We start from the raw sequence: 12,900 nt of genomic DNA, 5'->3' as shown, positions 1-12,900 counted from the left end.
AAAAAGATATTTTTGTATTTGTTTCTTATTATTATTTAGGCAAAGATATCATATAATAATCTATTATTTCAAATATATCAAGGAGATATAAATCAATGGAATAAATCAAAGAGGCAAATTGGTCTTTTAATTGGTTGTCCTATTAAGCATATTCTAGGTAAGTTCCATGTATAATATATCAAAATAGTCACTACTAAAAGAAGGTCTTTTAATAAAGTATGCAATGATAAGGCTTTTTTTACTATCTTCTTTAATGATTATGGTGTTTACAATATATTTGTTAATTATGGTGTCTTTTGTGCTACAACTCTAGTCTTACTTATACTTGTAGTTTGAGTTCTCTATGGCTTTGTGACTTAAACTTTGTTAGTTTTTAGGCAAGTATTGATTTATGAGAAACTACCAATTCTATATGAATATTTATATAAAACACATGATTTTTGCTTTCTTATGGTTAAACTTTAGTAGTTCCTTGAACAAAATTAACTACTTTTTTGCTTAATTTCTTTTGCAAATGGCACAAGTTCAACTAGTAGATTTACAAAAGAGGACTGAACTAATTTCAAAAGTGTAATCCAAGCCAACATTTACAAGTATCTGGTCATATTACTCAAAAGGCTGAGAGAGTATTGTAGAAGAGGGCTATGGCCTTGTAAATGCTTCTGCATATAACCAACCGAGGGATTCGTCTATCAGTACAGCGAATGACAATCCTTCCTTGTCTCAGCCAGGTATGAGAAAGGTAGTCTTGGGATTATTAGTGAATTCTAGTGTAGTTCCGATTTTGGTTAATAAGCCATGCTAACGATGCGTGTTGTTTCGATACATGTCTAACTGTCCTTGTGGCTTTACTATTGATTGACCAGATATAGGAGGATTTCCTAGGGAAAATGATGACAAGCAGAAGCCTAGAATATGGTCCAATGGAGATAACTTACACAGGTTAGAGCCCAGTATGAAGCAGTTGAGTGATTGGTTCATGCAGTGTGTGGTCTGTTGAAATTCGGAGCCTATTGGTATCTCCTCTTCTACTCACATGCATGATCATATATCAAATATTGAGCTATTGTGGCGCAACACTGTAATTCAAGCTACGTTCCGTCGAAGATCAGAGCTTCCTTTCTTGCCCGATGCTGCAAGTTTCTTGCTGAACAGGGTATGCATGTTGGTTTAACCATTGGAAGCTGTAAAAGAGCATGTTGATGTACGCCCTTTGACATTAATTACCCATCGTTAGCACATTGAGAACAAGCTAAGTTTTGGATGCTTCGGTTGCAGATGGCGGAATTCTGCAGGAGTGATTACGAACCGTCAGAAATAAATATTCTGCGAACAGAAGGATTAAGCCAAGGTTCTGGCTTAGTTGAAATTGAGATCACCTTAGACGATGACACATGTTCATGGCGACACGTTAATATATGCAGTGGGCTTGATAGATAATGATAACCTTGAATTGTTGGCTTTGAGCTTAGTTTTACATTTACAATGATATGTTATGTTCTGTGTCTAGCAAGGATATCTATTGTTTTGCTTTACAGTAATATAGAATTGGGCTCTAATTTGATGTAGAGTTCCGCTGTTCCTTAGCTATCAACTTATTTTTGCTGCAGGTTCCATGACATACGAGTTGGAGGCGAAGGCATGTCTGACCGCCACAAGTGGTTGGATATGTTTGAGGACGTTCGTGCAGTAGTCTTTTGTGTTGCCTTGAGCGACTACGATTTATTATGGAGCGACAGATTCGGCAACCTTAGCAACGAAATGGTTCAAATACGGGACCTGTTTGAGAGCACACTCTGACGCCCAGGCTTTCAGGATACTCCTTTCGTTTTACTATTGAACAAATATGATGTCTTCGAGAGTAAAATCGAGCAAGGGGTGCCACTTCCAACTTGAACATGGTTCTGTGATTTCCGCCCAGTGGGGGCATCTCGACACTCCGCTCACAGTCAGGCACAGCGGGCATACCTGTACATTGCTCATAAATATTAAGAGCTAGTCAATAGCGTGAATTGTACAGGTCGAAAACTTTTCACATTTCAGCTGAATGCTCTTGATAAGACCACTGTTTCTGAAGCCTTCAATTATGTGAAAGAGATCCTGAAATGGGAAGAGCACAAACCTGCTGGCTGGTGCATAATTCCCGACGATACGTCGTCTTACACTTAAGACATCAGTTCATTCCAGGACACGTAAGTCTAATTCATTCTAAAAGTGAGCATCTGATCTGTTCTTGAGAGCTGTATGCACACCATTTTCAGATCTTCGTCATTGCAAATGTACTTTCCGCATATTCCATAGAGAATGGACTTTGCGTGCATCGACCAACTGATTACCTCCTTGAAAAGGAACTGAATACTGAGAACAACAAGCTGTCATCAGTGGAGGCCTTGATTTTGTTAGCTAACATGGTTTTGATCAAAAATTGTGTTGATGTGGCTTTACAGGCGTCCGCACTACTGATCATGAATTGCATTTAGTGGAGGTGTTCAGTTTGGGGTTAGAAAGCTCTAAAACATGTGTGATTGTAGTTATACAAGTGAACTTACCCCTATCTCGTGAACTAATGCACTCCATTGTAATTGCCTTGGTCATTAGAAATAAGATGACTTCTTCTAACCCACTTGTCCAAAGTTGATCTTTGTTGTAATCTCACCTGTCACCTCTTTATTAACAGGTAAAATTCAGGTAATGTAATTAAGCATATGTTGTCCAATTTTGTTGAATCGTAAGATTTTGGAAAAGGTGGCTTTTGCATTTGTCAATATGTGTACTTAATAAGCATTAATTCCAATTTCAATCTTCTTCCTTAGTTTCCTCAGATTTCCTAATTATAAAAACGATTTAGTCAAATTTGTGCGGATTTAAATATTGATGTCATATATTCATCTGTTACAACTATATAAGTTGACATACATAAATATTAATATGTCTATTGAGATACTATTAATTTTTTATTTTGATGGTAATTATAGAATAGGTAAATAAACTTTGTAGTAAGTTACTGGTTGGTTATTGACAACCTTGAGAATTAGACTGATGGTTAGCCAGTTTAGTTGGTAACAATAGGTTATTAGTGGAATAAATGGTTAAGAATTCAAAGGATCATAACCTTTGGAATCCGCTGGCCAACAAATCATCTTTTTGGTAGGATAAATAGGTTGAAGAAAGAGAGATCGAGAGCCAGGTTGTGAGAGTCGTAAGCCGAGGTAAGCTTGGTGCTACATCTTTATTTTCTTTGCTTTTATTATTTGCTTATGAAGAATTGTGATTGAGAGAAGTATTGTTGAATTGATAGTCGTAGAATAGATTATATGTTGAATCAAGACAGAAGTAGTAAGCCTTGATGTTTTGTAGTTTGATAATTGATTTTTGATAGCCAAAGTACAGTCAATTGTGACACTAATAGACCCAATTCATATAACCAGTCTTTCTCCATGTTCAAATCTACCTCTATTACTTCAATTGATTTGGTATATCGAAGCTTGAATGCAATGAGAAAAATATTTTGGTGGCGCTGCTGAAGAAATGATAATAATATGAAATGTTAGAAATTGAATGTATGTGAAGAATGAAAGATTACAAGTGATAATCATGATAGGAAGGATTATCAAAGAATTAATCGATAAACAAAAGAAAGACAGAAGCGATTACGCATAAGAAATATCCTACAGGAACGACAAAAAGGAATTATAGCTCTAAGTAAAACCAAAGGAAGAAAAATTCAAATTCAAATAGCAAAGAAATCAGTGATAACACCAATGGCTGCGGGAGTGCCAAAAGTACCAATTGCAGTACAAATAGGAGTAATAGAAGACCGAACTACAAGTATGGTACCATTACCTACTTTTAGTGGTTGGTCGGACTCTGATCTCGATCACCATATATCTCAATTCTTAATAGCTTACATGGCTAATAATAGTAGAACTGAAGTTATTTAGTTGAGATGGTTGCTAGCAACTTTAAAAGATACAACTTTTGAATGGTGTATTCGGCAACCATTGGGTAGATTTTCTAATTGGGAGGCCTTGAAAAATACCTTCCTAACCCATTTTAGACCAATTGGATTTGAGGATCGATTTCAAGAAAGTTTTATGAATAGCAGGATGTTTGCGAAGAAATCCGTAGAGTCCTATTATAGCCGGATCGCAGATATACTTCATAAATGGTCAAATAATCAAATGCCAGATGTATTTATATTGTCGATATTAATCAATGGTTTGCATCCACCAGAATTAAAAATGTTTATAAAAGAAGCTCGATCAACTACGATAGAGGCATGGTTGGCACGAGTAAAGGTGTTGTCACGGACACAAAATACAAACTTGAAATCTAACAAGAAGTTCAAGAAGAAGTGGCAGAACTAGATTAAACAGATGAGTACAAGAACAACACCAGAAAGGTGAGCTAGAACTCCAAGAGATGTGTTGTCGAGACTGAAGAACTCTTCAGCCTCGACTCCTATATATACTACTGAATAGGAAGCTTCTCGAGCTACTTCCGCTAACTAGGACGCTTCTCCAACAACTTCTACTAATTAGGAAACTTCTCGAGCAACTTCCTAGAATCTATCAAAATATTCTAGAACCTTCTAAGAGAATCTTTAGGGAATATTCTAAGAATCTTCTAGAACCTTCTAGAGGAATCTTTAGAGAATCTTTAGAGAATTTTCTAGAAGAATATTCGAAGAATCTTCCAATGTATGTCCATGACATCACCTCCTCTTTTAACTTCGAGGTCTTCGAGAAGTAATGTTGTTATCAGTCAATACCAACGCAAGAAAATGAAAATCTGTCGCATTACATCCGCTATGAATTTCAATTGTTGTTCGCGAGGCAAATGATTCATCTGCCCTTGGAGCCAACGGTAGTGACCAACACCTTCAACCTCTGACCAAGCGTGGACTTTTGTGTCTTCATTGTGAAACTGTCCTCCAAACACACCTTCTGGCTGACCGTCGTAGGCAAGCTCGACCTCAAATACAATTACTAGCGATCTGTTGCTCGGTATCCTCCGACGTCGTCGTGAAGCAGGCGGTTCTTCATCTCGCGATCGTCTTCGTGAGGTAGTCGCTTGAGATGACATAACAAGTGTAGTATCTTGACTATCCATGTCCAAAGGCTAAAATGATGAGAGCAAACTATAGTTGCTAACAAAGTTCTACACTATCGAACTATGGGTTTTGGAGGTGCCCTCCCCTCTTTTTATGCTACTTGATGAGCAAGCTTCAGCAAGAAGCTATCGTTGAATCGGCTTAGGTTTATGAGGATATCGTTGATGAAATTCTTGTACCTTTTTTGGTGCATTGGCAAGATTTTCGGCACGCTCCCACGTTCGTTCATTGATGTCGTATCTACTCCAATGCACTAAATACTCCAATTTTTTCCTATTACGCCGTGAATCTAGTATCTTTTCCACCTCGTATTCCTCATGGTTTTCAATTTCGATACTTGGTGGCGGACTTTGTACTCTTTGGAGAAAAGCTGACTCTCGATAAGGTTCCAACAAAGACACATGAAAGACTGGATGTACCTTCATAGTAGCTGGTAACTCCAGATGATATGCCACCGGATTGATCTGCTTCTCGATAACAAATGGCCCTAATCTCCGATAGTCCAATTTGTCACATGGCCGCTTGGTCTTGATATTCCGTCGAAGAAGCCATACTTTACTTCCAACTTTAAATGTAGGCGCCTCATTTCGATATTTATCTGCAAATGCCTTGTAACTCTCTTGGGCAGATTGCAATTGAAGCTTCAACGTCGCTTGAACCTCCGATAGTTGCTTCACAAATCCTTCAGCTGCTGGGTTGTTATTTGCTGAAGAACTCAATAAATCGAGCTTGGGGTGGTATCCGTAGTTGGAGAAGAATGGTGTTTGTTGAGTTGACGCATGAAGAGTGTTGTTGTATGCAAACTCAGCAAGCGGTAGATATGCAGTCCAATCATCTTGTTGATAGTTGATGCTGCATCGTAAATATTGCTCCAAAACTTGATTCACCCGCTCCGTTTGACCGTCAGTTTGAGGATGAAAAGCCGAAGAGAGCTTAATATCCACCTTCAATATCTCAAAGAGGGACCTCCAAAACTTGGATACAAACTGAGTACCTCGATCCGACACGATATCATCTGGTAGGCCATGATAACGATATATGTTATCAAGAAAGAGTCTTGCGGTGTCTTCACTTGTCGATATTTTCTTGCAATGCACGAAATGTGCCATCTTTGTAAATCGATCCACCACAACAAAGATGCTGTCAAATGAATTCGATGGCGGTAGGTCCGTAATGAAGTCCATAGAAACTGAAGACCATGGTCGGTGCGGAATAGGCAATGGCTGGAGAAGTCCATACGGACGATGTCGAGGGATCTTGGATCTTGAACAAACATCACAAGAAAGGACAAATTCCTTCACATCCTTCCACATTTGGGGCCACCAAAAATCTCGTGAAATGAGCTCCAAAGTCTTGTTGAATCCAAAATGTCCCGCAGTTGGAAAGTCGTGGCGAGATTGAAGTACTCGGAGTCGAGTTGGTCCTTTTGGGATATACAACCGCTCCTCAAAATACAAAAGATCTCCCTCCACCTTAAACTTGTCATTATCGACACGTTGTTTGATGTCAAGAGCTATAGAATCCTCAATGGTCGCAGTACGTACCTCGCTGAGGAAGCCGTCATCGATAATTGCAACAGTAGCAAAAATCCTGAATTTTTCTGGTTTCAACAATGTTGTACATTGTTGATCAAACGCTGCTTCTCCAGCCTTTGGCGCAAGATACGATCTCCTCGATAATGAGTCAGATAATCCTTGCTGTTTTCCAGGGCGGTAGGTGATAATAAAGTCAAATCGTGATAGAAACATATTCCATCGAGCTTGACGACGATTCAAAATTCGAGCTGTCATGAAGTACTCCAAATTCTTGTGGTCCGTATAAACAGTCACTGGATGTGCAGCTCCTTCGAGGAAGTGACGCCACTCTTGGAAGGCATCCACTATAGCAAGCAGCTCTTTGTCATGGATCTCGTAGTTGATCTCAGCAGCAGAGAACTTTCGTGAATAGAACGCAACTGGGTGAAGCTTCTTGTCTATGCCCATCTGTGAAAGCACAACTCCCAAAGCAAAATCTGAAGCATCGGTCTCTAAATAGAAAGCCTTTGCAAAGTCAGGGTGTACCAAGATTGGAGCCGTAGTGAATGCCGTCTTGAGATCTTGAAATGCTTTTGCTGCTTGTGATTCCCATTCGAGCTTGTCTTTGCTTGTTAGACGCGTGAGTGGTGCAGCAACTTGAGAATAATTCTTGATGAAGATCCGATAGAAGTTAGCAAATCCAAGAAAACACTGAACATCTCTAACCGTCTTCGGAACTTCCCAAGATATAATTGCTTCTACCTTTTTTGGATCCATCTTCAAGCCCTCTGTAGTCGCAATGAAGCCCAAAAATTCCATTTCATTCTGGTGAAATTGACACTTCTCCAACTTGGCGTAGAGTCCTCGTTCGCGTAGTTTTTCAAGAACCAAACAAACGTGCTTCTCATGTTCTTCTTCATTCTTGGAAAATATCAAAATATCATCCAGATAGATGACAACAAAGTCATCGAGGTACTCCCGAAAGATGTCGTTCATCATATGCTGAAAGACCGCTGGAGCATTGGTAAGACCAAAAGGCATGACATTGTACTCAAAATGGCCATACCTTGTACGAAAGGCTGTCTTCCATTCATCTCCTTCTTTGATTCGCACAAGGTTGTAGGCTCCTCTTAAATCAATCTTTGTAAAAATCCTTGCACGTCCAAGTTGATCTAAGAGGCCGGAGATCAAAGGTAAGGGATAGCGATTTTTCTTGGTCACCTTGTTGAGTCCTCGGTAGTCCATGCACATCCGCAGTGAGCCATCCTTTTTCTTCACGAATAGGATTGGTGCTCCAGCTGGCGACTTTGAATGTCGAATAAAATTCTTCGCTAGATTTTCATCGATGTACTTCCGCAATTCTGCCAACTCCGTCTGCGATAGGTTGTATATTGGACCAAAAGGTGGTTGCGCTCCTTCCTCTAAGTCTATGGCGCAATCATATGGTCGATGTTCCGGCAGTATATCGGCGTTCTTCTTCTGAAACACGTCTTCAAAATCCCTATATTGCTCTGGTATATTCGATGTTGAGATATTCTCGCCGCTAGTTGGAGCTGCATAAATGACAAATGGTGCGCCTTCCTTGGACGATCTTAAGAACGCTCTCGCTCCAATAAACATGGATTTCTTCATGTAGGTTCTACCAACAGGTTTATTATTATTTTTTTCAGGAAATGTTATCCTTCGTAGCCTCCCATCAATGGACGGATTATGATCTTCTAACCAAGAAAGACCAAGGATAACAGGGCTTGATGGGGTTCTAATAATATTAAAAATAACGTGACTACTATGGTCCTTAAACACCACTTCTATAGGTTCTGATTCGTGGGTAACGTTGCCTGACAATAAGAGTGTCACGGACACAAAATACAGACTTGAAATCTAACAAGAAGGTCAAGAAGAAGTGGCAGAACTAGATTAAACAGATGAGTACAAGAACAACACCAGAAAGGTGAGCTAGAACTCCAAGAGATGTGTTGTCGAGACTGAAGAACTCTTCAGCCTCGACTCCTATATATACTACTGAATAGGAAGCTTCTCGAGCTACTTCCGCTAACTAGGACGCTTCTCCAACAACTTTTACTAGTTAGGAAACTTCTCGAGCAACTTCCTAGAATCTATCAGAATATTCTAGAACCTTCTAAGAGAATCTTTAGAGAATATTCTAAGAATCTTCTAGAACCTTCTAGAGGAATCTTTAGAGAATCTTTAGAGAATTTTCTAGAAGAATATTCGAAGAATCTTCCAATGTATGTCCATGACATCACCTCCTCTTTTAACTTCGAGGTCTCCGAGAAGCAATGTTGTTATCAGTCAATACCAACGCAAGAAAATGAAAATCTGTCGCATCACATTCGCTATGAATTACAATTGTTGTTCGCGAGGCAAATGATTCATCGGCCCTTGGAGCCAATGGTAGTGACCAACACCTTCAACCTCTGACCAAGCGTGGACTTCTGTGTCTTCATTGTGAAACTGTCCTCCAAACACACCTTCTGGCTGACCGTCGTAGGCAAGCTCGACCTCAAATACAATTACTAGCGATCTGTTGATCGGTATCCTCCGACGTCGTTGTGGTGCAGGTGGTTCTTCATCTCGCGGTCGTCTTCGTGAGCTAGTCGCTTGAGATGACATAACAAGTGTAGTATCTTGACTATCCATGTCCAAAGGCTAAAATGATAAGAGCAAACTATAGTTGCTAACAAAGTTCTACACTATCGAACTATGGGTTTTGGAGGTGCCCTCCCCTCTTTTTATGCTACTTGATGAGCAAGCTTCAGCAAGAAGCTATCGTTGAATCGGCTTAGGTTTATGAGGATATCGTTGATGAAATTCTTGTACCTTTTTTGGTGCATTGGCAAGATTTTTGGCACGCTCCCACGTTCGTTCATTGATGTCGTATCTACTCCAATGCACTAAATACTCCAATTTTCTCCTATTACGCCGTGAATCTAGTATCTTTTCCACCTCGTATTCCTCATGGTTTTCAATTTCGATACTTGGTGGCGGACTTTGTACTCTTTGGAGAAAAGCTGACTCTCGATAAGGTTCCAACAAAGACACATGAAAGACTGGATGTACCTTCATAGTAGCTGGTAACTCCAGATGATATGCCACCGGATTGATCTGCTTCTCGATAACAAATGGCCCTAATCTCCGATAGTCCAATTTGTCACATGGCCGCTTGGTCTTGATATTCCGTCGAAGAAGCCATACTTTACTTCCAACTTTAAATGTAGGCGCCTCATTTCGATATTTATCTGCAAATGCCTTGTAACTCTCTTGGGCAGATTGCAATTGAAGCTTCAACGTCGCTTGAACCTCCGATAGTTGCTTCACAAATCCTTCAGCTGCTGGGTTGTTATTTGCTGAAGAACTCAATAAATCGAGCTTGGGGTGGTATCCGTAGTTGGAGAAGAATGGTATTTGTTGAGTTGACGCATGAAGAGTGTTGTTGTATGCGAACTCAGCAAGCGGTAGATATGCAGTCCAATCATCTTGTTGATAGTTGATGCTGCATCGTAAATATTGCTCCAAAACTTGATTCACCCGCTCCGTTTGACCGTCAGTTTGAGGATGAAAAGCCGAAGAGAGCTTAATATCCACCTTCAATATCTCAAAGAGGGACCTCCAAAACTTGGATACAAACTGAGTACCTCGATCCGACACGATATCATCTGGTAGGCCATGATAACGATATATGTTATCAAGAAAGAGTCTTGCGGTGTCTTCACTTGTCGATGTTTTCTTGCAAGGCACGAAATGTGCCATCTTTGTAAATCGATCCACCACAACAAAGATGCTGTCAAATGAATTCGATGGCGGTAGGTCCGTAATGAAGTCCATAGAAACTGAAGACCATGGTCGGTGCGGAATAGGCAATGGCTGGAGAAGTCCATACGGACGATGTCGAGGGATCTTGGATCTTGAACAAACATCACAAGAAAGGACAAATTCCTTCACATCCTTCCACATTTGGGGCCACCAAAAATCTCGTGAAATGAGCTCCAAAGTCTTGTTGAATCCAAAATGTCCCGCAGTTGGAAAGTCGTGGCGAGATTGAAGTACTCGGAGTCGAGTTGGTCCTTTTGGGATATACAACCGCTCCTCAAAATACAAAAGATCTCCCTCCACCTTAAACTTGTCATTATCGACACGTTGTTTGATGTCAAGAGCTATAGAATCCTCAATGGTCGCAGTACGTACCTCGCTGAGGAAGCCGTCATCGATAATTGCAACAGTAGCAAAAATCCTGAATTTTTCTGGTTTCAACAATGTTGTACATTGTTGATCAAACGCTGCTTCTCCAGCCTTTGGCGCAAGATACGATCTCCTCGATAATGAGTCAGATAATCCTTGCTGTTTTCCAGGGCGGTAGGTGATAATAAAGTCAAATCGTGATAGAAACATATTCCATCGAGCTTGACGACGATTCAAAATTCGAGCTGTCATGAAGTACTCCAAATTCTTGTGGTCCGTATAAACAGTCACTGGATGTGCAGCTCCTTCGAGGAAGTGACGCCACTCTTGGAAGGCATCCACTATAGCAAGCAGCTCTTTGTCATGGATCTCGTAGTTGATCTCAGCAGCAGAGAACTTTCGTGAATAGAACGCAACTGGGTGAAGCTTCTTGTCTATGCCCATCTGTGAAAGCACAACTCCCAAAGCAAAATCTGAAGCATCGGTCTCTAAATAGAAAGCCTTTGCAAAGTCAGGGTGTACCAAGATTGGAGCCGTAGTGAATGCCGTCTTGAGATCTTGAAATGCTTTTGCTGCTTGTGATTCCCATTCGAGCTTGTCTTTGCTTGTTAGACGCGTGAGTGGTGCAGCAACTTGAGAATAATTCTTGATGAAGATCCGATAGAAGTTAGCAAATCCAAGAAAACACTGAACATCTCTAACCGTCTTCGGAACTTCCCAAGATATAATTGCTTCTACCTTTTTTGGATCCATCTTCAAGCCCTCTGTAGTCGCAATGAAGCCCAAAAATTCCATTTCATTCTGGTGAAATTGACACTTCTCCAACTTGGCGTAGAGTCCTCGTTCGCGTAGTTTTTCAAGAACCAAACAAACGTGCTTCTCATGTTCTTCTTCATTCTTGGAAAATATCAAAATATCATCCAGATAGATGACAACAAAGTCATCGAGGTACTCCCGAAAGATGTCGTTCATCATATGCTGAAAGACCGCTGGAGCATTGGTAAGACCAAAAGGCATGACATTGTACTCAAAATGGCCATACCTTGTACGAAAGGCTGTCTTCCATTCATCTCCTTCTTTGATTCGCACAAGGTTGTAGGCTCCTCTTAAATCAATCTTTGTAAAAATCCTTGCACGTCCAAGTTGATCTAAGAGGCCGGAGATCAAAGGTAAGGGATAGCGATTTTTCTTGGTCACCTTGTTGAGTCCTCGGTAGTCCATGCACATCCGCAGTGAGCCATCCTTTTTCTTCACGAATAGGATTGGTGCTCCAGCTGGCGACTTTGAATGTCGAATAAAATTCTTCGCTAGATTTTCATCGATGTACTTCCGCAATTCTGCCAACTCCGTCTGCGATAGGTTGTATATTGGACCAAAAGGTGGTTGCGCTCCTTCCTCTAAGTCTATGGCGCAATCATATGGTCGATGTTCCGGCAGTATATCGGCGTTCTTCTTCTGAAACACGTCTTCAAAATCCCTATATTGCTCTGGTATATTCGATGTTGAGATATTCTCGCCGCTAGTTGGAGCTGCATAAATGACAAATGGTGCGCCTTCCTTGGACGATCTTAAGAACGCTCTCGCTCCAATAAACATGGATTTCTTCATGTAGGTTCTACCAACAGGTTTATTATTATTTTTTTCAGGAAATGTTATCCTTCGTAGCCTCCCATCAATGGACGGATTATGATCTTCTAACCAAGAAAGACCAAGGATAACAGGGCTTGATGGGGTTCTAATAATATTAAAAATAACGTGACTACTATGGTCCTTAAACACCACTTCTATAGGTTCTGATTCGTGGGTAACGTTGCCTGACAATAAGAGTGTCACGGACACAAAATACAGACTTGAAATCTAACAAGAAGGTCAAGAAGAAGTGGCAGAACTAGATTAAACAGATGAGTACAAGAACAACACCAGAAAGGTGAGCTAGAACTCCAAGAGATGTGTTGTCGAGACTGAAGAACTCTTCAGCCTCGACTCCTATATATACTACTGAATAGGAAGCTTCTCGAGCTACTTCCGCTAACTAGGACGCTTCTCCAACAACTTTTACTAGTTAGGAAACTT

The 12,900-nt window shown here is 40.4% G+C and overlaps 1 protein-coding gene across 1 annotated transcript; it reads left to right on the top strand.

Moving 5' to 3' along the window:
* Positions 1–894: 894 nt before the first annotated feature.
* On the top strand, positions 895–2,604 carry LOC112276469 (extra-large guanine nucleotide-binding protein 3-like). Its single transcript, XM_090248449.1, has 3 exons — positions 895–1,156; positions 1,279–1,351; positions 1,611–2,604. The coding sequence occupies exons 1-3, from the start codon at positions 1,037–1,039 to the stop codon at positions 1,691–1,693; spliced, it is 276 nt and encodes a 91-aa protein (XP_090104575.1). The 5' UTR covers positions 895–1,036; the 3' UTR covers positions 1,694–2,604.
* Positions 2,605–12,900: the final 10,296 nt, after the last annotated feature.

The sequence above is a fragment of the Physcomitrium patens genome, chromosome 2 (assembly GCF_059467195.1).
Source record: "Physcomitrium patens ecotype Gransden chromosome 2, ASM5946719v1, whole genome shotgun sequence".
In the NCBI taxonomy this organism is placed as follows: Eukaryota; Viridiplantae; Streptophyta; class Bryopsida; order Funariales; family Funariaceae; genus Physcomitrium; species Physcomitrium patens.
This window is presented reverse-complemented; position numbering and strand designations above follow the sequence as displayed.